Source organism: Hemicordylus capensis, chromosome 5 (assembly GCF_027244095.1).
Source record: "Hemicordylus capensis ecotype Gifberg chromosome 5, rHemCap1.1.pri, whole genome shotgun sequence".
Lineage (NCBI taxonomy): Eukaryota > Metazoa > Chordata > Lepidosauria > Squamata > Cordylidae > Hemicordylus > Hemicordylus capensis.
The window spans coordinates 34,878,236-34,903,666 of NC_069661.1; the positions used below are offsets into that span (position 1 = coordinate 34,878,236).

General features: G+C 45.6%; 1 protein-coding gene across 1 annotated transcript in view; it reads left to right on the plus strand.

The window, feature by feature from the left end:
- Positions 1–433: 433 nt before the first annotated feature.
- NPNT (nephronectin) overlaps positions 434–25,431 on the plus strand; it is a 100,701-nt gene continuing 75,703 nt past the window's right edge. Inside the window, exons 1-2 of the mRNA XM_053256724.1 lie at positions 434–944; positions 11,593–11,693. Of these exons, the coding sequence (XP_053112699.1) occupies positions 874–944; positions 11,593–11,693 (172 nt within the window). The 5' untranslated portion in view covers positions 434–873. The remainder of the gene's footprint in view (positions 945–11,592; positions 11,694–25,431) is intronic.

Consider the following 25,431-nt stretch of genomic DNA (forward strand, 5'->3'; position numbering starts at 1 on the left):
CTAATAATCTAACAAGAAATGTACATCTTCTTATGTACAGGCGGTATAAAACTATAAGAAATATAGAAATAAAATTAAAAACCAGTTATCTTGCAAAAAGCCTATTTGCATGAGAAACCTCCTTAAATGAAAATACATGATACAAAGCTTGGGAATGCCGTCCTTCCTTTTCTTCGACTCTCGTCGCTTCCTTCGCGAAGCTTGTCCCTACACCCGTCCCGGGCGGGCAGCTGCACGGGGGGGCTTCGGACCGCGCGCCCCTGCTCGCTCACTCCGCGACAGCAGCTGATGCCACAAGAAGACACGTCAAGCCTCTCAGGTGCTGGGTGTGCCGGCTGCAGACTACACCCCTCGGGGCACGCACGTCTCTGCTGCCGTGGAATTCGGCGCTCGCGAAGAAGCGCCTCTTTGCTGCGCGCCGCGGGCTCCTTCCAGGCTGCGAAAGGAGACGCGCGCGGGGCTGGTGGTGGTGGTGGGGGGGGCGAGTGCGCCCCGCCTGGCAGCAAGAGGAATTGCCGCTTCAGAGCAGCGCCTCCTTCGCCCCAGAAGGAGGGAGGGAGGAAGAGTGACTGGAAGGCGGGGAGGCAAGCGGAGAGGGGCTCCCTCCCGCTGCCGCTGCTGCTGCGCCTTCTCTGGGACTTCTCGCGTTCTGCCAGGAGCCAGGATTAGCAACAGCCCAGAGGCCCCCGCAGTTCAGTTTACAGCGCGCTTGGCTGGGGCTGGGAGTGCCTCTGAGAGCAGAAGGGATCCCTGCGCCTTCCCCCTCAGCCTCGCATCCCTCCTAACCTGCTGCTGCTCCTGGAAAGTCACCAAAGGCTCTCCTCTCTCTCACTCTCTCTCTCTCTCTCTGTCTCCCGCCACGCTTCGCCAGAAATGGATTTGTTTTTGAGGCTCATCATGTGGTCCTGGCTTTACCTGGAGGCTTCAGGGGACTTTGACGGAAGGTAAGCGAAGACTTTGTCTAGTCTTCCCAGAAGGGGACGGGGACAGGGCGGGGCAGCCGGGGGGCGAGAGTGGAGGGACCCGCCGATCTGTGCGTCTGTTTGCGCGACTTGGATCGCGAACGCTCCGAATCCACTTGCTGGGGGAGTGGGGGACGCACCTTGTCCTGAGACGGCCCCCGCTGAAGTTTCGACTTGGAACTCCGTGTGATTCTGAGAAGGCAACAATAATTTAAAAAGGGTGTGTGTTGGAATCAGCGCTTGCACACCCCGAGGGGAGGAAAGGCAGCACCCGGAGCCTGCCGAACTGGCACTTTGCGCATGCTTGAGGACGGAAGGTTTGTGTTGGAGAGGGAGAGAACACAGAGAGACACCTGTCTGCATATCATCTGCATATATTAATAAGACACAGGGATGTGTATTTTGGGGGTAGATCTAAGTGCCCTTCCTCATGAGGCTATAACTAACACTTTCGGAGCTGCATTAATTAGGAGTCTTTACAACAAGCCTGTAAGGTAGGTCAATATTATAACCCCCCTGACCATTGCAGATTGGGGGCTCAGGCTGAGAGGTTTGCTCAAGGCCACCTGCCCTTGCTAATTGGGCAAAGAGACTACTTTTCAAAGTGGTGATTCTCTTATATTTAGTAAGGGGAGAGAAAACTTTTTTGTTGAGAAGTGGTATATTAATAATAATAATTAATAATTAATTAATATCAGTGATTCAGTGTCAGATGTGAGATTTGAACCAGGAGCTGCCTGATCTGTAGCCTAGCCATTTAGCCACTGCACTAACCAGCTTTAATGGCCTGAAATGTGCATTGATGTGGATGAGTAGCTTCACTGAGTCAAGGTAAAGTGTGCCATTGAGTTGGTTTAGACTCCTGGGGCCCACAGAGCCCTGTGGTTGTCTTGGTAGAATACAGATGGGGTTTACCATTGCCTCCTCCCACAAAGTATGAGATGATGCCTTTCAGCATCTTCCTATATTGCAGCTACCCAATATAAGTGTTTCCCACAGTGTGGGAAACATACCAGTGGGGATTTGAACTGGCAACCTCTGGCTTGCTTGTCAAGTCATTTCCCCACTGTGCCATTAGGTGGTACTGCTTGCAGAGTAGGGGGTCCATATTCAGGAACACTTATAGCTTGATCCTAAGGGTGCTGTCATGGAAGTGACTCCTGCTTTGTTCCATAGACCTGGTCTCCAAGCAGGTGTGCTTTGGACTGAAGTCCTAAGGTGGAATAATTATTCATTAACATCCTTGTACTCGCAACGGGGTAATGAAAGCAAATCCATCCTCTGGAAAGATGGACAGCTTTTTGCCACTTTTTCAGTGCATAGTTGTGGCTGAGAAAGGGATTTTAATCTGCATTAGGGATTGCAGTGATGGAATCAAGGACAAGTAGTTAGTAGTAGTTATTAACTGACAGGGAGCACGGGGGTGGTACTGTATCTGTGGTTTAGGTAAACATATCAGAGTATTACAGGGACATAGGAAGCTACCTTATACTGAGTCAGACTATCATCTATCTATTCCGCGGACAGCCATGACAGTTTATTTCTTTTTCATGAAACTTTTTGCAGATTCCATAAAAAGAAAACCTAGAAAGCAGAGCTAGAGAATAAAGCATATAGATTATTGTGGAGTCTGTGTTGGCAGCTGTTCTTCCTTCTTTGAGAATTGTTTATGAGTTGTCATAAATGAATAATTGCAATATTCATAATAAATCCATGCAGTACCTGCAGAGTGAGTGAGTGTGAGTGAGTGTGTGTGTGTGTGTAGGGAGGGAACAATGTTAGCCAGGGTGAACAGTTCTTGGGTGAATAATATACTCAATGAAATCCCTGTCGTCCTTACAAAGCTCTTCCCTCCTCTATATGTATGTTTTCCAGAAATGTATGTGTTATTTACGAATGCATGCCTAAAGCGGCAATTAATCGGGGGGTGGGGGAGTACAACTTCGGGCTTGATTGTATTCCTCTGTGTACTGTACATATTTCAGTTGTGCAAAGATGTGAGATAGGCATGCTTTGACAGGCTCAGGCAACCCAGGGTTCTTCTAAACTTTATTACTCAGTCTTTACTCCCACACAGCATCGCTGATAATCCTAGCCCATATATTATCTCTCTGCAATTTATCGCTGTGATCATGGATGCTTTGACCTTTTCTGTAAAGCCATTTCCATCTGAAATGCATGAAGAATGGGTGATGGTTACAGAGCAGTTTTCTTCCTTCATTGCAAGCCGTGGCCACAAGCAACGTGAAGTGGGAGGTGTTCACTTCCAGTGGAATCTCTTCTACGTTCGCTGTGATTCCCCCCAAGCCAATAAAAAGGATGCACACCTGGAAATCTTGCCTCATTTGTGAATTGAAAGTGAAGAAAGTCTGGAGATGGATGTGATGCCTGTTTCCTCAACAATTTATGAGGACACCTGGGGATGCTGAGGTGCAGCACACCTCATGGCTGCCTCATTTGGCAGAACTTGATACAATGAGCTCATGCAGCTTTCGTAATATTTGAAAGTGCAGCTACTATGCAAAAGATCCACTTTTGTATGTAAGTGTGGTGCCCCTCAAAGGGATGGATGGATAGATAGATAGATAGATAGATAGATAGATAGATATAGGGATATATATAAGTGTTTCCCATAGTCTGGGAAACATACCAGTGGGGATTTGAACCAACAGCCTCCTGCTCTGTAGGCAGTTTGCTTCTCTGCTGCACCTAGGCGCATATATATATATATATATATATATATATATATATATATATATATGCGCCTAGGTGCAGCAGAGAAGCAAACTGCCTACAGAGCAGGAGGCTGTTGGTTCAAATCCCCACTGGTATGTTTCCCAGACTATGGGAAACACTTATATCAGGCTGCAGCAATACAGGAAGGTGCTGAAAGGCATCTTCTCATACTGCACAGGAAAAGGCAATGGTAAACCCCTCCTGTATTCTACCAAGACAACCACATGGCTCTGTGGTCGCCAGGAGTCGACACCGACAATGCAACCTTCACAGGCGAGAGATGAAGGCATGCCCTCTCTCCTGCTGTTGCTGCCCTGAAACTGGTATTCAGAGGTATCCTGCCTCTGAGCCTGGAGGTGGCCATGGTCATCAAGACTAGTAGCCATTGATGTTCTCCATTGTCTGAGCCCTTTTAAAGCTACTCAAGCTGCTGGCCGTAATCACATCCTATAGCAGAGGATTCCATAGATTATGCGCTGTGTGAAAAAGTACTTGCTTTTGTTGATTCTAAATTTCCTGGAAATCTATCCACTCTCTCCCCACCATGCTTAATTTTATAAACCTCTACCATGTCTCCCCTTCTGTATTGGGCCCCTTGTGGCTGCTATTTAGCATATGAAACTAAGGACATCAGGGCCAAACATATTGTTAACATAATGTGTAGTCTGGCCCTTGGTGACTCAACCAAACTAATCTGGACTAAGCTATCTCAGTCTAAGGTTGATTTGTGGTCTGTATCATCCTTCAGGTAAGGAGGATTATGCCACACCTTAAGGTGCAGACTGGAGTAAAATGTGTGCAAGAATGTTTGGTTAAATGGCTTGGTTAAATAAATGGTACACCACCAGGAAACTGTTCTATAGCTCTTAAATTGTTTTAAAGGGTCTTTGATGTTTGTGAACCGCCCTGAGCTATTTTGTAAGGGTGGTCTAAAAATCGAACAAACAAATAAATAATAAATAAATTTATACAAAACAGGTGCTTATACTCCATCGCCCAGTTATGCTTTTCAGATGTGAATCTACCCTATATATTCAACTTTTCAGCTCTAGTAAAGTGTGCCGTCAAGTCAATTTTGACTCCTGGAGCCCACAGAGCCCTGCGGTTTTCTTTGGTAGAATAGAGGAGGGGTTTACCGTTGCCTCCTCTCATGCAGTGTGAGATGATGCCTTTCAGCATCTTCCTATATTGCTGCTGCCCGATATAGTACCAGTGGGGATTTGAACCGGCAACCTTATGCTTGTTAATCAAGCATTTCCCTGCTGTGCCACTTATGAATATATTCATGGCTTTCCATGAATATATATGCCATTTTCACAAAAATCAACTGAGTTCATTTTTATCCTGGTCTTCCTCAAGGGAACTCAGGACAGCATACCCTTGTGAGACAGGTTAGCTTGAAAGATAGTGCCTAGCCTAGGGTCACCCCAGTCAGTTCAATATAATCCCTGGCCACTTAAAACCCATGGATATAGATGAGCCTATCCAATTGGAGCCTAAATATCAGCTGCAGATGTGTGTGGCAGGGAGGGGATAAGAGCTGGTCTTACGGTAGAGCATGAACTCTCCCCTTTGCTAAGCAGGGGCTGCTCTGGTTTGCATTTGGATGGTTGTGAGAAATGGGGCCATAGCTCAGTAGTAGAGCATCTGTTTGCATGCAGAAGATCCCAGGTTCATTCACCTGGAGGAATTACAGACAGGGCTGTTACCCCTAATCTCCTCTGGAAGAGAGTGTGTACATTCACACACCAGCCAAATGTACCTCGAAGTCCCTTTGAGATCCTTGGAAGCACTCCACCCACAAATTGGGCTTTGTCTTCTGAATTCTAGCTTATCTTGATGTATTTCTGGGTTTTTAGAATCCTGGTTTTAAGCAACTTTTTCTGAAAACGCTGGAATAAATATGGAGAGGCACTGACGTAGAATCATTAACATGATAGGAGGGAAACCCTCTTTAGGACTGCAGGTATAGGCTTCAGAAATCTCCCCACCCCCATTGGCTAGAGGAAAAACGGAGGCATGCAATGTGAACCGGTACCACCACCCCCTGAGAGCAGAGGGGAGGGGCTGTTTCCCTCAATGCCGTGAATGTAATCCAAAATGGTTTCACTCAACATTTACCCTGCAGCATGAAGCCATGTGTGAATAACTCCCAAGTAGGGCTGGTAGGGCCTGTCTTGGAGATCCACTGTCTACGTCAGTCCCTGTCTTGGAGATCCACTGCCAGGTGGATCAATGGTCTGACTCGGTATAAGGCAGCTTCCTATGATCCTGTGTGTGTGTGTGTGTGTGTGTGTGTGTGTGTGCGCGCGCGCCATGGCTGAATGGGGATAGCAGGTCCCTCAAGGGCTAGTACAGCAATCTAAGCACTATAACACACTGGCTCTCTATGCTAGTTGGATCAGGACAGCAGCTGAACAAGCACCCCCCATTAGGGATGTGCATGGAACTGCAAAGCTGCGGTCTGATGCCGGGTGTGTGTGTGGTGACTCTTTAAAGGCTGGGGAGGGTGCACTTACCCCTCCCGCTGCTTCCCCCCCGCCGGCGCTCCGTTATTTACGGAAATCCATGGGGTGGCAGCGTACCTCCCTGCCGCCCCTTACCCCGTTGTTGGCTGGAAAGGTGGAAGTATCATCTGCGCCTGCCATTGCATGTCATGGACACACGTCATGTGCGTGGCATGTGCACGCCACGTGCGGTGTGTGCGCGCGACAGTGGACACACGTGCAGATGATACTTCCGCCTTTCTGGCCAACAATGGGGGAAGGGGCGGCAGGGAGGTACGCTGCCGCCCCATGGATTTTGGTAAATAACAGAGCGCTGGAGGGGGGAAAGCGGCGGCAGGGGTAAGTGCACCCTCCCCCACCCTTAAGGAGCCCCCCCCCACTCAGCATCAGACTGGCAGAACCACCAGTTTTTCGAACCGGTTTGGAGGCCCATAACGGGCCTCCGGACCGATTCCATGCATGTCCCTAATCCCCATGACAGTCATGCAGTGCATACAGATGACATACTGTATACTATCAGAATGTGGTTTTTGCTGCCTTCTGTGTCTTTTTCGGTTGTGAGCCCTTTGGGGACAGGCAACCATGTTCTAATTCTTTTTCCATGCAAAGTGCTTTGAGACCAAGTTTGTTGGAAAACAGCATGTAAACAATAGTGGCAGTCATAGCTGTAGTCTCTTTTGAATGTGCATCTGATCTATGTCTGGGATTCCTGATCCAACAATTAATGTGTGCACAGAAGCCTGCTTCCGTGCTTGCGTTTCCTTATCTAGATCAAGGAAATTAAGTGTATGTCTATACTGAGTGTCTGTGTTGTAAATATAGTCACGTAGATTCCTGGGGCTAATGTACCAATGCCAATTCCTGTGGCTACCCTAATATATTCCAATATGACTTCAGGATCATATGGATCTACTGGAAGGCTTATTTTTTAAAACCTTATTTAATATATAAATCCTGTTCTATACGGTGAATAAGCCAGAAGTTGATGACTTGAGCACTGAGGCAATGAAATAATACACTGGGAAGATTGCAACTCAAGTTTAAACATGAATCCAGATAAGTGAAATGTGGAAGTGAGTGCTGAAGAGCAGGAATGTGTGTGTAATTGCTACAGCCACAATGTGTCAAAATGTGATGAAAAAACTTGATGCAAATTAGGCAGTAGGTCATGTAGAACGTAGACAGCCTGAGCAGGATTCCAAATGAAAAGGGTAGCCCTTAACTGTACTTTCCTCACTTAGTTTAGCCATTCATTCATTCATTCATTCATTCATTCATTTAATCAATCAATCAATCAAATTTTTATACCACCTGATATGTACATCTCTAGGCAGTGTACAAAATTTAAAACACAATATGAAGCAGGGTTAAAAAAAAGTTAAAATTTCACAAAATACAGTAAAAGCAGTCTGATGAAATAAATCAATTTCAGTTAAAAGCCTGAGAAAACAGGTTGAAGGTCTTCCTAAAAGCAAACAGAGACGGAGATGCTCTTATTTCAAGAGGGAACATATTCCAATGCCTTGGGTTTTGAGAGTTATTCTATGTGGAAATTATATTATTTGCTCAGATAACGTATTTTTACTGCTAATTCATTTGGCATTGTGACTTAAAATCAGGGGTCCACAAACTTTGGCTGGACTCGGTAGCCAATCAAAATTTGTGGTTGCCAGCAGGTTGCAACTCCCCTGGGTGGGGGCAGGTTCTTTGTAACACTTGCAACTGCCCCCGGGGGTGGGGTGTGGACAGGGTCTTTCTCTGTGCTACCACAGTGGAAATCCACAATCATTATGTAACTCTGGTGACTGTGGTTAACATGATGCACAGCATTATGAAGCTGTGACACGGGGTCCCGCACTTCTGCAGCCTTCAGAGCAAGTCCTGATGCTTTCTGAAGCTGAAGATCAAGAAGCACTATTCCTCAGGCTCTCCCATTTGCGACAATGAGGAAATCAGCGAGAATGCTGTGTGCTGCTTGGTGCCGTCGTGGTAGCACACGCGGCTTCCACATCCGCTGCTTCAGAACAGCATCGGGGCTTGCTTTGAGGTCTGCAGCAGTAGGGATGTGCATGGACCAGTTCGGAGGCCATTCTACTGGCCTCCAGACCGGTCCGGACATGGGGTGGTTCGGATTCGGAAGGGTTAGGGTGGGGGGTTCCATTAAGGGTGGGGGGGCTTTACTTACCCCACCCGCGTTTTCCCAACTCTGGCGTCGTAGTTACTGTAAAAATCCGGCGGCAGGATCCCTCCTTGCCGCCCACTTCAATCTCCGAATCATGGCTCCTCCGTGGTAAACAATCGGGCGGCAGGATACCTCCCTGCCGCCCCCTTGAAGCCCCCTGCCGCCCCCTTCAATCTCGCCCCCACCGCTCGCTCGCGGCAGGGAGATGTCCTCCCGCCCCCTTCCCTGCCGGGCTGCAAAAGTCTTTAAGAAGCAGGGAAGGGGGCGGGAGGGGGGCGGCAGGGAAGGGGGCGGGAGGACATCTCCCTGCCGCAAGCGAGGGGTGGGGGCGAGATTGAAGGGGGCGGCAGGGGGCTTCAAGGGGGCGGCAGGGAGGTATCCTGCCGCCCGATTGTTTACCATGGAGGAGCCATGATTAGGAGATTGAAGTGGGCGGCAAGGAGGGATCCTGCTGCCGGATTTTTACAGTAACTATGGTGCCGGAGTTGGGAAAATGCGGGAGGGGTAAGTAAAGCCCCCCCTCCCTTAATGGAACCCCCCACCCCAGTGCTGGACCGCAGCTCCGTGGTTCCGTGCACACCCCTATGTAGCAGCTGTCCCAGGGTGCAGTGTTAAGGCTTCGTAATGCTGCACATGATCATGCAGCCCAGTTTCTATACTTCATACTTCAGACATTCAGTTTTTTGTGGGTGATTCTGGGGTTCCCATTTTGTTTTGTTTCTTTGTCCCAAGATGGTGGTAGGGATCTGGCCCATCACATTATAAGGCTGTTCACACGGGCAAGAGGTGAAGCAGGTGGGTGGGGGAAAGGCTGCACCGAACCAACCTTCCCTACAGATGATCCAGGAAAAGTTGCTGGGAGTGCACACTCCCAGACATTCCATGCTGCTGCACACAACATGGTTCTCCAGAGGCTGGGACGAAGCATCCCAGCCTCCACATATCGCACAATGCACTGCGCGATGAGCATGATGCATTGGCGGATACCGCCATGAGCAAGCAGCCTGAGCATCCACATGGCCCCAGCGCTGGGGTTAAGGGTGCACTCGCTCCCTTAACCTTGGTAAAAGGCTGGGGTAAAAAGCTGGAGCGGGCAGGCAGGCAGTGTCCGGATCTGCGTTGAACCCGGCGCTACATATGAGCAGCCTAACCCAGGCTGGGTTGGGCTGCCCTAACCTGGGTAAGGCTGCTTGTGAGAACATCCTTTATGAGTAGCCATGGCCTTTTCAGCAGCTGTCATGAACAGGGAGGAGAGACATGTCTACACTCAGGGTGATTCAGGCATTCAGAACTTCTAAACACTGTGGGCCCCAGGACTAGCAAGGAAGTGGGTGGAGAGGTTGCATGGGGTGATGATTTTGGTGGCTGCTTGAAATGTGACCCATGCGCTGTACCTCCACTTTGTAGACCGCTCTGTGCAGCTGCCCCACTGGCTCTTCAGAATTCACCACATCACTACAGCCACCCAGGCATGCTTTGCAACAGCATAGCCAGATTGACAAATGGCCACACAATAGTGGCTCATCATATGGTTCAGATTCCTCATTGTTTAGGTTCTGGGCTGCTTCTGATATGAATCTGACCGAAGGGGACAGTTAAAAGCATGGGGCGGAAATATTCCTATGAGAAAAGGCTGAGGTAACTGGGTATGTGAGGGCAAGAAGAGAATATAATGGAGGGATATTTTAGGTAACAATATTTAAATGAATGCAAGAAGAAAGGGAACAAGTGTCTGCTCTCCCTGTTGAGGTCAGGAAGGAAAACAGCTATTTTCAACTATGTTAAGGTTGGTTTCTTTTTATCATTTGAGCAGGGGAAAGCCCCGTGTTCCTAGAGGCTGGTTCGAATATGCATGAACATAAATTTATTTCTGTCCTACTTTTCTCCCATATTGAAACCCAGGTGGCATGCATGGAGTTCCTAGGAGGTCCCCTTTAATGGAGGAGAGCTGGTCTTGTGGTATCAAGTATGAATTGCCCCCTTTGCTAAGCAGAGTTTACCCTGGTTTGCAATTGAATAGGAGACTACGTGTGTGAGCACTGTAAGATATTCCCTTTAGGGGGTGGGGCTGCTCTGGGAAGAGCACTTGCATGCTTGCATGCAGAAGGTTCCACGTTCCCTCCCTGGCATCTCCAGATAGGGCTAAGAGAGATTCCTGCCTGCAACTTTGGAGAAGCCGCTGTCAGTCTGTGTAGACCAGGCATCCCCAAACTGTGGCCCTCCAGATGTTGCTGAACTACAACTCCCAGCATCCCTAGACACAATTTTTTGTGGCTGGGTATGCTGGGAGTTGTAGTTCAGCAACATCTGGAGGGCCGCAGTTTGGGGATGCCTGGTGTAGACAATACTGAGTTAGATGGACTAATAGTCTGACTCGGTACAAGGCAGCTTCCTGTGTTCCTATCCAGGCTTGGACCAGACCTAGATCTACTTACATTTAATAACATGATTGTATCATAGTTCCATACCCTTGGACGTATGCTTTTCTGTATACTTGTTAATTGGCAACTAAATGCTTGACCTGACTTAGTTGAGAAGTATGGCACTTGCCCTGATGTGAGGTGGTACAAGCAGTCTGCCTCTGGTGTCCCTTCTGTAATGACCCTTTCACATATACTAGCTTGGTGCTGTAGTCATCAAATGATGGACAGACCTGTAGGAACCAGCTCTAAGTCTGAAGTGGCGTAGGAGTATTTCAGTATGATGTCATGAGCTGCATAGGGAAACATCGGTTTGCTGCTTCCTTGTTGGGCAGGCATTTTGTCAAGACAACTGCTCAAATTTACATTGAAACATAGGAAGCTGTCTTGTACTGAGTCAGACCATTGGTCCATCTAGCTCAGTACTGTCTGCACTGACTGGCAGCAGTCTCTCCCAGCTCTACCTGGAGATGCCAGGAAGTGAACTTGGGACCTTCTGAATGAAAGCATGCAGATGCTCCACCACCGAGCTATGGTCGCATCTCCTAAGGAGAATATCCTACAGCGCTCACATGTAGTCTTCCATCCAAATGCAACCCAAACCTGCTTAACAGAGGGGACAATTCATGCTTGCTACCATAAGACCAGCTCCGCTTCCCAGGTCTTCCCAAACAACTGAGTCAATATTCAGAGGCATCAGGCTTGGGCTAGATGGACCACTGGATTCCTTCCAAATACGATACTATGTTTACCTTGTTTCAAATTTATTTTTGGTGCTGATGTAGGTGGCCCAGGCAAGTACTTTCCACGACTGGACTGTGCCGATTTGGAGGCCGAGTTGACTGCTGCTGGGGATGGGCTCGGCCCTCATGGGGCCAATGCCAACGTGAGTATCACCACCGCCGGGGCTCTGAGCCACTTGAACCTCTCTAATAATAGCTTTCATATAATCACAGGCACTGACATGATGCAGGGTTTGTGATACATGGGGCTTTTGCTTTTACCAAGATGGACACTGGCAGGTTAAGCATCCTGTGCATTTTAAACTCCCATTTTCTGTCTCTCTCTCTCTCGTATTAATAATCCTGCAAGTGACAGAAATGAAACATAGTATTGAACAAAATTGATCTTTGTTCCCTTTCCCTTCAGAGAGCTACATTCATTCTGTGTTTATTGCATTTATTTATTTATCACATTTTCTACTCCATCCTTCAGCACAAATACTCTCAGGACAGCAATTCCAATCAATAAAAACAATTTAAGGAATCAGAACAAAAGGCATGATAAGATTAAAACAGCAGGCACAAATAAAACATAAGAACAATGCATGCTAAAAACAGGCTATTTTTAAAATGGCCTAGTTAATTTTCATCCTGTAATTACTTTTCTTTTCTGGAGGGAAAGAAAGAAAAAGGTCGAACTGTTTGCTGTTGCAAGCAGTGTAGGGAATTTATTTTTGCTGTTCCTTAATACAATTACATGGTTCTCATTAGAAGTTAAACAAAATGATTTTGGAAATACTCCTCTGAATGTTAAAGAAAAAGATTTTAAAAACAAACCACATTTGTTCCTATATTTAACCTGACAGTGTCTTGAAATGGTTCATGTATTAATAACATTTCTCTTTCTCATTGGTCTATCAACCTTATCAACTAGCATTAGGCTAGAAACGACATAAATGCTGGGAATACATAAATGCTGGCTTTCAATGTGAGCTAGTTTCAGTGGCTGACATGTGGAGGAGCTGTACTGGTAGTGCAGCTGGAAGCTATGGAGAGCTTTCCTAGCTGTGCTGGGACCACACACACAGCAAGGGGGAGCCAATTTGATGATTTGCTCTGGATCTAGAAATGCCCTTAGAGCTCCCTGAGGATCACCTAGAAATATGTCTCTCAGAGTCAGTTCACAAAAATCTGAAATCAAAGAGGTCAATTCCCCTTTTTTAAAAAAAATGAAATACTAAAGGGGGAAAAGGAAGGAAGGGTGTAATAACTCAGTTCAAGTTTTATATAAAAATAAACAAATTTTTAGCTGATTGTGCAGTTCGAACATCATTACGTGACATAAATGTAGTAAAAGGTAGTCCAGTGTCTGGGAAGTCATCAGAATGAATGTGATCCCAAAGGGCAGGGGTTCCCAACCTTGGTCCCCAGATGTGGTTGGAGTACAACTCCTGTCATCCCCAGTCACAGTGGCCTTCACAATTTAATAGGTGATGGCTGCATTAAGACATAATACCAGACCATGATTGGTAAAGCCAAAGCTTGGTTTGTCGTTAAGTCTGAACCCACCCCAGTTTACAAGCCATGGTTTATGAGAGGCAGCCAAACCAAGATGTCAAACCGTGGTCAAATCACTCCAGAAAGTATGGAACTTATTTAAAACCACAATAATAGAAGCTCAGTTGGAATGTATACCAAGATGGAAGAAAGGTACCACCAAGCTCAGGAGGATGCCAGGGTGGCTAACAAGTAGAGTCAGGGAAGCTATAAAAGGGAGGAAGACTTCCTTCAGAAAATGGAAGTCCTGCCCAAATGAAGAGAACAGAAAGGAACATAAACCCTGGCAAAATAAATGCAAGGAGATGATAAGGGATGCAAAAGAGAGAGTTTGAGAAGCATAGAGCTAGAGGTGTCAAGGGGAATAACAAAAACCTCTTTAAATATATCAGAAACCGGGGGGGGGGGGGACTGCCGTGGATTCGGTTGGACCCTTAGATGATGGTATGAAAAGGATTATTTAGGAGGATAAGGAGGTTTCAGAGAAGCTGAATGAGTTCTTTGCATCTGTCTTCATGACGGACAATAATGACCATATACCCAGTCTGTAACTGAGCTTTTCAGGCACTGAGGCTGAAGAACTGAGCCAGTTTGAGGTGACGAGAGAGGATGTTCTGAACTGTCTTGAAAAACTAAAAATTAACAAATTGGCAGGGCCAGATAGCATCCACCCAAGAGTTCTGAAGGAACTCAAATGTGAAATTGCTGATCTCCTAGCAAAAATATGTAACTTGTCCCTACAATCAGGCTCTGTACTGGAGGACTGGAAAGTAGCTAATGTAACTCCGATTTTCAAAAAGGGATCCAGGGGGTATCTGGGAGATTACAGGCCTGTTAGCTTAAATTTGGTGCCGTGTAAATTGATGGAAAACATACTTGAAGACAAAATGCTTAAACATATAGAAGAATAGGCCTTGCTGAAGGAGAACCAGCATGGTTTCTGCAGTGGCAAGTCTTGCCTCACTGACCTTTTGGAGTTATTTGAGAGTGTCATCAGGCCTGTGGATAAAGGTGATCTGGTTGACATAGTATATCTGGACTTCCAAAAAGCTTTTGACAAAGTTCTCTATCAAAGGTTCTTGAGTAAACTTAGCAGTCATGGGATAAGGGGACAGGTTCAGTTGTGGATTGGTAACTGGTTGAAGGACAGGAAGCAGAGGGTAGGAATACATGGACAGTTTCCACAATGGAGGGAATCCATTGTGGAATCCCCAGGGTTCTGTACTGGGAACAGTGCTTTTTTACTTGTTAATACATGATCTAGAAGTTGGGGTAAGCAGTGAAGTGACCAAATTTGCAGATGACACTAAACTATTTAGGGTAGTGAAATCCACAACTGATTGTGAGGAGCTCCAAAAGGATCTCTTCCATCTGGGTGTATGGGCAACAAATATGGCAAATGTGGTTCAATGTAAGCAAGTGTAAAGTGATGCATATTGGGGCACAAAACCCCAACTTCATATATACACTGCTGGGGTCTGAGCTGTCAATGACTGATCATTAGAGAGATCTTGGGGTCATGGTGGACAGCTTGTTGAAAGTGGCAGCTGTGAAAAAGCTTAGCCCACTCTCCCCGCAGACGATCAAAGTGCAGCCCTGGGCAGCCGGATCGGCCACCCACACGACTGCTGGTTCTGTCATGGAGCCGGTGTGGGCTGAGGGGATCGGGGGCTGCGTGGCCCACAGAAGTCCCAGGATGCCCCACGCAAATGCGCGGGGCTTCCTGGAGAGACCTCTGAGCCTGGGAGGCTGGCTGCAGCCTCCTGGTTGGGGTGTCTGCTTGTGTGTTGCCACACATTGCAGCGATACACAAGCAAAAAGATGAGGTTAACGGAGCACTCGCTCTGTTAACCTCATTTAAAGGGAGGTGGAATTTGGCAGGCTAGCCTTCTTGGGAGCACCAAGCTCACCTGCAAGTCTGGTGGTTCCCACGATCACTGGGAAACGGGCTAAGCCCTCTTAGAGCGCTTCCCAGTGATTGTGGGAATAGCCTCATGGTTTCACCATGGTGGGTGAAGAGGCCAGGGCAAAAATGGGAAGGATACCTTTTCCTCCTTCTTGGCTGGCTGTGCTTGCAGCGGTATTTTATAGATAGTAGTTTTCTGACCACTGCTTACATGGAGGTAATTCAGAGAGACTCCATGTATCCTGCCACTGTTACTACAGTTAATTCTTTCTTCCAGCAGTTCACGCACCAGACAAGGTATGCAGGTAGCAAGAAATGCCCCAAGGAATGGTCAGATGGCACACAAGAGCTGAAGCCAAGCTGGTCTAGGCCCAGTCAGTGTGGATGGTGACCATATAGGAATCCAGTGTATGATGCCTTGGATTCCATGATGGAAGAAATGCAGGATATAGATGTCATAATAAATAAATATCCTTTGTGTCCTTCCATTGAGAGGACAGGCTCAGGGATTAAGCTGGGTTAGGAGAGAGTGGACAGCAGACCACTAGCCGAAACTAACAGAGCTGGTGAGCTATTTAGGGGTTTGTTTAGGCCTATCTACTGTATGTGTGTAACATAAATAATCCTATTCCTCTCTTGCAGACCTGTAGCTGGCATGTGCATGACTTATTGTGGGATGGCTTGGGCAAAGCAGGAATTGTTGCGAATCCCACACTATTTTGAGCTAGTCTAGGTAGCTCTGTCCGATACATCTTTTTGCACAAAGTTGCTGATATGATATAGATTTGAGAAATGGGGCAGGAGAAAGTGCTTTGCTTGAGGTTATCCAATGAATTCCTGAATGAATATATTGCCAACTGACCAGGAAAACCCAGCCTGCTACTACTACGACTACTACAGCCACCACCGCCATCACCAGTATTTTATATACTACTTTTCAACAAAACTGTTCAAAGCATTGAATGTAGAATAATGAATAAGATGGTCCCCTGTCTTGTAAAGGCCTACAGTCCAAAAGGAAATATAAGGTAGGCACCAGCACCAACCACTGATGGGATGATGTGCTGGAGTTTGATCGGGACAGTTGGTGTCGCTCTGTGAAAAATAAGAGAATTGCCACTTTAAAAGGTTCCTCTTTGCTCAAAGTTAAGTAACAGGGCTAGAAACTCCAAGAAAGCAAGCAAGCAGATAAGCAGTTCAGCACTGCAGCCTCATAACACTTGACATATTACGGGAGGTGGTCAATAGCAGGGCTGAGCTGAAATGATGTTGTGAGTGCTTTTTATCAGCCCTTTCTCCTCCTGCAAAAAACCATTCATTTTTGGCAATTGTGGGGGATAGGGTGGGTGGTCCTCAAAAGGGCATGTAAGAGTTTGTGCCTCCCAGATTGGCTCAGAGTGAGGGTAATGCAATTCAGAAAGTCCCACAGCACAATGTGGAAGGTGCAGACCCCCCTGTGCCACTGCAGGGCTCTAAGTCACCCAGCTGTGCTGCTGCGTGAGAGGGAAGTAGCGGCTTTCTGACACTTGTGCAATTGCACATCGTGTGTGGTTTCATTGGAGTAGTGCACGGCATGTGATTGTGCAAGAGAAGTGTCATTTAGAGCCCTGCAGCTGCACATGTGGGTGTGCATTGCCCACATTATGCTGCGGCATGTGTCAGCCAGTATCAGGGCCTGAATGAGTACAGGGAAGGATTGAGGTTCAGGACTGATAGCAAAGCAGGCTGGCTACACATTCCAAGCTCAGGTTTCATAAACAGGATGAACATTGATGAGCAAACATAAATGAGGTGACCATGGTAGGAGGGCTTTTAGATTTAGGCTTTTGGATTTCTTCAAGAGCCCAGGTGAATACTGTATGTGGAGAAGGGAGTTGGGAGTGCACCAGCTAACCATAGCCCTGTTGCTGGGCTCACTCTCTTCCTACCCCTGTATGGATGTGCTAGAAGTGGTAACAGCAGCCCAGGAGACAAAACTTCCTTCGTGGAGGGCAAAATTCGCAAACATGAGTTACCAGATATTGTTAGGCTATTGTCTTATTTTGTGTGCTAAGGCTGTTTGGGACACAGCATCATTCGTTATGCTCTGTATGAAGAAGTCCTTCCTTTATCTGTCCGGAATCTACTGCCAATCAATTTCATTGACGGAATACAAGTTCTGATGTTATGAGACAGGAAGAAAAAACAAAACAAAATTATTACTCTCCAATTGTAACAATTAATATGACCTAATCATAACATATACAGTCAGGTCATAACAAAAACAACAACAACTAAGAGTACATCTTCCTTAAATATGCGTTCCAAAAAGTAATTAAAAAAACGATTACTGTACAGATTGATCCATTTTTTCCAACATTTCCGATCTTCTGATTTTCTTTCTGAAAACCTTTCTTTCTGCTTTCTTCAGTGAATTGTTCACTGATAGTACATATGGTCAGCATAAAACATGCTACATAATCCTAAAGTTAATATGCAACCTTGACTTCCTAGGAAAAAAAATACCTGCTGTGCATTGAAATGAAATAGAAAGATACTTGCATTCTGTTGGGGGAAAGCACTGAAAGCATCACATACTTTCATAGATTTCCCTCACTTTCCTTAAAAACCTATTGGTAAATGATAGTGATCTCCTCCTCCTCCAATAATGATGACACCTTACATACATTTTTATTTATATTTTTTTAGTATTTCAGCTGCTGCTTTTTGTTGACATTGGAAATACACTGATGATTAATGGTCTCCATTCATTTACTGGGACTGGAGCAAAGCCCTGTTGAAATAAATGGAACATGCATTGTGGGTAAATTTGCACCCATTTTCCCCCAAATCAGTCTGTTGCATCAGACCCCTCTAGTTCACTGATTGAGACTAAGTAATGTTGCCACCAGCAGAACCATTTTCTAAGCAGGCATTGTTGAGACCTGAGGTACACAGACATGGTTGTTTACTAGCTTCTTACAAGCTACTTGCCTTGTTGATCAGACCCGTCTAGTCTAACATTCTGTAGGAGTGGCCAGTCAGGTGCCTCTGAGAATCCCACTAGCTGGGCATGATGGTGATAGATAATCCCCTGCTCTTTGTGTCCAGCATCTGGTACTTGGAGATATACTGCTTCTTGATGGCTTAGTGTCTACTCCGTTTCTTTAAAAAGTATCTTTTCACCAGCTGTTCTTCCTGTCATGTGCCCCCAGAACATACTGTGAACAGCTGGTGTAGTCTGCATCCTGGGTAGCATGCCTGATTTGTGCTCCACATCCAGTTTATCACAAGAAAGTCAGTATTAAATTCTCTCAGTGTCTCTTGTAGTGTCTTGACAAGAACATTGGCTAGCATCCAGAGCAAAAGAGAATGGATGCGTCAGAAATATGAGTCTGCACTGAGGAGAGCTACTACTGTGGTGGCTGCACAGGCAGCAGAGGTAGGGGAGAGAATTCCTGTGCTTTGCTCTGCTGCCAGAAGTGTCTGGTGTAATTCAAAAATATGTCTCAGAGAGCTGCGTGACCCACAGGGGCATATTTTCAGGTGGTGCAGGGGGCTTCTGGAGGCAGAGAAAAGCATGAGCATTTGCTCCTTCTGCTGCACAACTAGGAAAGCTCTGCACATCACAGACACATCTCCATTGCTCTAGATGTCAACCACTGCCCTCTGAACTACAAAGTATGCCACTGAACTTAAAGGTAAAGTGTGCTGTCAAGTCGATGTCGGCTCCTGGCAACCACAGAGCCCTGTAGTTTTTCTTTGGTAGGATGTGTGTGTGTGTGTGTGTGTGTGTGTGTGTGTGTGTGTGTGTGTACCATTGCCATCTCCCGCACAGTATGAGATGATGCCTTTCAGCATCTTCCTATATTGCTGCCCGATATAGGTATTTCCCATAGTTTGGGAAACATACAAGTAGGGATTTGAACCGTCAACCTCTGGCTTCCTATCCAAATCATTTCCCCGCTGTGCCATTAGGTGGCTGCCACTGCACTTACCCTTGAATAAATGTACCTCTCAGTAGACTCTCTGTTTCCCATGCCAACTCACAAGTAAACCTACTCACATCAGTTTGCCACTTGAACTGGCATGTTTGCTTCTCTTTGCCCCTTATTGTTCCTCTACTGCCTTTTGCATTTATTTTTTATTTAAAAGATTTTTATACCACAAAAGTCCCAGAGCAGTTTATAATGTTAAAATTAGTAATAAAACCATAAGCAACAGTACAACATAACCGTACATCTAAAAACACTGGTCAAATTATAAAGATAGAGCCACAAGACCTAAAAGTGAGGCCCCCCTCCCCATAACAATCTGTCCCACTGATCCACTGATCTAAATGCTTTCCTAAATAAAAAAGTCTTCACCAGCCATCTAAAACAGAGAAGGGAGGGAGCCAACTGACTCTCCCTTGAAAGAACATTCCAAAGGGATGGGGCCACAGCAGAGAAAGCCCTGCCCCCATATATGCACTGCAGAGAAGAAGCAGGAAATAATGAGACACTTCAAACCTATTCACACATTATAGTCAATGCATATACAATCTGTGTACAGTGGATACAGATCTTTACTCATGTGTAGTTATTCACAGTTATGTTTAAATGTATGTATAGTAGTTCACATCCTTTCTGTATCTTGCATTTGAGGGTGCATGTACCCAGGTTCACTTTTAAAATGAATGCATGTAGAGTCATTCACACAACATATACTTGTATGCAGGTGATGTCTCAATAGGGCTATGGAAGAAATAAAAATCAGAACAAAAATGTAATTGAGGCCTCTGCTACAAATATATCCTTAGCAACTTTCCAGCTGACCAGCTTTGCTGCAAACATGGAGGAACATTATTTTTAGCACCACTGTTAAGCAGCCTTTCTGGAAGTCATAGGGATAGTGAATTCCAAAGCCACAAACTGAATTCTGGAGCTTGACAAAACATTTATTAAGGAAAACACAAAATAATCAAAAAAAACATTACAAAGACATTTAAAAACTCAACATTGTTTGGCACTAGAAAATCTCTGGATTTTGGTAGAGAGAACAGGTAATCCAAGGTGCAATGCACTTACAAGAATCCATTTGGATTTTAGTCTTTCAATCCCATTTTTTGGTCCAGGTTCTCCAAACATCTTGTTCTGTATTAGCTGGTTTCCACCTAGGAGAAAAAAAGGAGATGAAACCCTCAGAAGCCTCACAGGTGTATTTATTCTGAACCGATGCATTTCGGAAAAGTCCTTTTTCAAGAGCACTAGAACTCGACATTCTAAAATATTTTAGCAATGTATCAGCATAGTTTATACATTTTGTGTCTTCATTCATGTTTGAGTGCCCTTGAAAAAGGACTTTTCTGAAATGGGCTGGTCCAAAATAAATACACCTGTGAGGCATTTGACGGTCTCCTCTTCTTCATGTTTCCTTGGTGGTGCTCAACCTCCTTTTACTTTTGGTTCCCCTTGGAAGAAATGTCCTCTTTCTAGTAAGGAAGGTGTCCCTTTTTGAAGATGTCCTGAATGTGACAAATGCTGATTTTCCATGTATATAATATGAAGATGAACTATTGGTCCTCCTACCCTACCCCACCCCACCCCACCCCACCCCCACGCACCTCACTACAGAAGAGACTAGGTACACAACTGCTGTGGGTAGGACAAGCATCCTACCTATTTTCAGGAGCTGTGTGTGCTTCCATTTTTTGGTGGGCAGGACGTGTACTCTGCAGAAACTTTACAGCAAGGGCTCACCTGAGTGCAGATGTGGGGATGATACAAAGGACAATACGATACAAACCTCCAATGCAAAACTGACAACATTTATTGAATAGCAACCCAAATACACCATCTCATTTTAGGAATCAATAAAATAGATCTCTAATTGTAATACTAGCAAACCCGTTATTAATGTGGAGAATTTAAGAGACTAAACTAACTTGCATTAATATCAATAGAGAAAAGTAATGCATTCAATAACAACCATTGAAATGAATGGGGTAACCCTAGAGATTTGGGAGGTGTGGCTCCTAGTATTGGTGTGGTTCCTTATTGTTACACTGGCTGCTACTCTGCAATGTTAAATGGGGGACGTACTTGAGAGAGGTGGGGAGTTGATTGTCACAGGGAATCACAAATCAGAGGAATTGGCTGGTTAGAAAAGGAGGGGGCAGGCAAAACACATTAATGCAATGCAGCTGCTTTAGAGGTAGACCAAGTGGCTTAAATCAGCAGGAGCTGCAGACTGTTCAAAAAGAAAGAGGGGAGGCTAGGAAACCAAAGAGAGGCAGTTCTTCCAAGTTAGTCGCTATAATTTAGGTTGTTAGTGAAAAGGACAGGATGGGATTTTTTAGAGAACTTAGGCAAACTTAGGGTGTAGTTGGAGAAGCCTGTTTGTGAATAGGGATCTCCACTATGCTTTGTTTGTCAAATGGAGAGAATAGGTTTTGCTCCCACAGAGACAATGGGTTATAAAGCTCAGTGTCTCCTCTGACCACCTGTGCTTGTGACCAGAGACACACGAATGAAGGAATCTGGGGGCTCCGCTTTTACTAGTAAAAGATAGGAAAGAAATTGAAAGAGAAGCAAGGGTTCCTTGTTCTAAAATAAGCAAGTGCAGGAAGGGGCTATATCTACCTGTCCTGCAGCTTCCCTAGGCTGGAATGATGAGGTTGGAGATCTGCTTGGTGAGGGCAACTCTGGGTAGCTAGGTTAGAAACATAGGAAGCTGCCATATACTGAGTCAAACCATAGGTCCATCTAGCTCAGTATTGTCTGCACAGACTGGCAATGGCTTCTCCAAGGTTTTGGACAGGAATCTATCTCAGCCCTATCTTGGAGATGCCAGAGAGGGAACTTGGAACTTAGATGCTCTTCCCAGAGTGGCTCCATCCTCTGAGGGGAATATCTTACAGTACTCACATGTAGTCTGCCATTCATATGCAACCAGGGCAGACCCTGCTTAGCTAAGGGGACAAGTCATGCTTGCTACCACAAGACCAGCTCTCCTTCTGGTCAAGGTTAGTGGCTTGCAAGAGATTGAAGGGCCCAAAACAGTGATTTCAGCTCAGAGATTCTCAGACTTGGGAATCTCTAGGACTCATCCACAGCACATGCACTCTGTCTGGGCTTTCAGTGGGGTGGATGGTCAGGGTAATTTGAATCAGAGCAGACTCGATTCCTGGGAAGCTTAGTGAGCTAGGCAAAGCTAACCAATGTCTGATGCTGGATGACAATGGACAACAATTCTGTGTGAAAGCTGAACAGTATACTGGGGCTTATACCCTAAAGACAGCATTTTGGGGACAAACTTGGAAGGGTATTTTTTGGTGTTGCGAGCCAGTTGCTAGGGGATTCAAATAAGCTGAATCACACAAGGGTAGTGCTTATCATGGGTGTGTAGCTCACCTTTCAAGGTGAGGTTCAATCATGAGGTTCTAGTCCTCAAGGGTAATCAGCAGGAAATCGTTTTGGTGCTTGAGGGGGAAGATTCTTCTGTTGAGGAAACCTTTACATGTGAATACCTAATTGCCTGGGGAAGGCTTCATAGTATATGCATATCAGACTTGTTTGCATTTGTTCTAGGGTCTTCTCAAGTTGTGTGATCTACTCATAGACTTGCTTAGTGGTGTTATGTATGGGAGAGGGGCAGCAATATACTGAACCTTCACTCACCTTCCATAGTCAAATGTCTTGTTCGGTTAGGTGTCTGGTAATGCCAGTGTGCAGCTGAAAAGGTCCTGGTACTGCCTAGAAGATCATAAGCATATAGGTTGGGCTGAGAAGGGGGTCACACTCCTAATGTGTGAATAAAAATCATGTTAAGAGGTAGGGATGATCGACTGCTAAGCCTCATCTGGGAAGGACAAGCATGTCCTACCCAGGTTCTATCCCCAACTTCTGAGCGAGGTAGGAGGAAAAACCGTCCTACCCAGCTAAGCCTTAGCAGATGATCCTGATCCTTGCCTCTTACCTTGATTTTTACTCTCACATGACTGAAAATCAAGAGTGTGCCCAGCTCCTGAAGGTGGGTAGGATGCTTGTCCTACTCACTTAGCAGTCATGTGAACAAGCCTACTATTAGAGATCTAGTTAACATGCCACAGCATTGAGGCAGGTAGATTACAGTGCCACTGCCAGGTCCTTCATGAGGATTTATATCACAGTTTATAGTGGAATGCAATTGTAGTGCACAAAAGAAGAAAAAAGGTAACAGTTATGTTAAAGACCTGCTATAAAGTGCCATAATTATAAAGTGCCATAATAAAGTGCCCCTGCTAACTTGGCAAAGAGTGATTCTTTTAATGTGGTGATTCTCTTTATTGAGCAGGGGGAGAGTAACTGGCCCTATCCACTCCCAGCACAGTACCTCCAGTGACTGTTGACGGTGTCTGCTTTATGTTTCTTTTTAGATTGTGAGCCTTTTGGGGTGGGGACAGGGATCCATCTTATTTATTTATAGAATAGAATATAGTATAGAAATTGAATAATTTTTTTAAAAAATAATAATTAAAACATCCTCATCTTTCTTACTTGTATGCATGGGTTCAGATGTCTACATGCAGCAGTGCTTTGGTATATCATTGGCTACTAGTCTAGTGGCTGTGGGCCACCTCCTGCCTCAGAGGCACAATGCCTCTGATTAACAGTTGCAGGGGAGCAGCAGCAGGAGCATGGGCGTAAATATAATAGGGCAAGGGGAGACAGTTGTCTGGATGCCCACTGCCTTGCGGGGGGGGGGCAGAGGCAAGTCACATGACTGACTCCCCCAGCCACACACCCACCTGGGTTTCCTTCAGTTGTATTCATCCTCCCAAACTGATGTGAGTGTTAAGACCTGGAGCTACCAGAACAGCATGTCTTTCGCTAGTACCATTAAATGACTTGTATCGTCCACAATTTACAAAACCTTAAAAAAAAAATTAGGGTGATGTTCTATTGTGGTACATAGGTTATATATAAATTTTACTATGCTTTTTGTTACCACTATTCAGCCTCATTTAAGATTTCTTTACTTCATGAGCTGAGCTTCAGTGGGCGGGGGGGGGGGACATTTTAAAATCTGGTCTCTGAGCCCACTCCAACCTTGCTACGCCCCTGAGCAGGAGAGAGGGCATGTCCACACCTCTTGCCTGTGGGCTGCCCAGAGGCATCTGGTGGGCCACTGTGTGAAACAGGATGCTGGACTAGGTGAGCCTGGGCTTGATCCAGCAGGGCTGTTCTTATGTTCTTCACTTGTATTTTCAAGTCTGTTTTGGCTGCTTCAGTAACATACCTGGGCATTTTTTTCTACTTTTTCTTTTCCTACTTCCAACAAAGTTGCCGTAACAGCAAACTGTGTGCAAAGCCTAGAGTTGTTGCGACTTTAGATTTTACTCTACATCTTAGGTCAGTCACAGATGACTGAAATAAGGCAGACATATCAATGGCCTGATTTGATATAAGGCAGCTTCCTATGTTCCTGTGTTCAAGAGACATCTGGTATACTTACGGCTTAAAGGGAATAGAGTGCGCATATTGGGGGTAAAACCGGCCTTGATTAGGAGCATATCATCCAACATCTTACATATGAAAATAGAGGCACTTTTGCACCCTGCTCCTTTTCTTACATCAAGGATTGGTGTCTAGGCCCCCTCCTACTAACTATTACTGACTGTGGATGAGTCTCTTCTTGTGGTTGTATTCACTTACACTGCAACAGCCTGTTCTGCATTAAAAACAAAGAATGTGTCTTCCTTTGGGTAGATAGATACTATAAAATGTACTTGTCTTGTGGTACTTTATCAGCAGGTCAAAGTGAACCTCACAGCTGCAGCATGTAACATAGCAGGTGATGCCCTGCATGGTTCTTTAGCATTCATTCATGCACATTTACACACATGCACACTGGAGCTGCATCTGCTCCTCACTCAGGGCCACACTACACAGGCATGTAAATAATGTGCTATAGAGTAATGTTTGCAACTGGCAGTGTTAATTTTAAAATAAAAAGCCAGCCAAATAGTGGGGGGGGGGAACCCAGTCAGGACTGAGGCACATGGAGAGAGATAGGCTCACCTTTCCCCCGCGGCCCATTTTCCTGCCATAAACACCTGCACTGATGAAAACACTGCTCCAGGGACCAATTGCTGGTTCAGAGGTGGGTGGTTTGGGGTAGGAAAACAGGGCATGGGAAAGAGGGTACCTCCCCTCCCTAATTGTCTCAGTTCCACAGAGCATTTTTATTTATTTAACATATTTTTATACCACTCAAAACGTGCATCTCTGGGCAGTTTACAATTAAAATCATTAACATTAAAATCATTTAAAACCCAACATTAAAAGTATTAAAACTATAAATCTGATTAAGAGCCTGGGTGAACAAATATGTCTTCAGTGCCTTTTAAAAAGTTGCCGGAGATGGGGAGGCTCTTATCTCAACAGGGAGCGCATTCCAAAGCCCAGGGGCGGCAACGGAGAAGGCCCTTCCCTGAG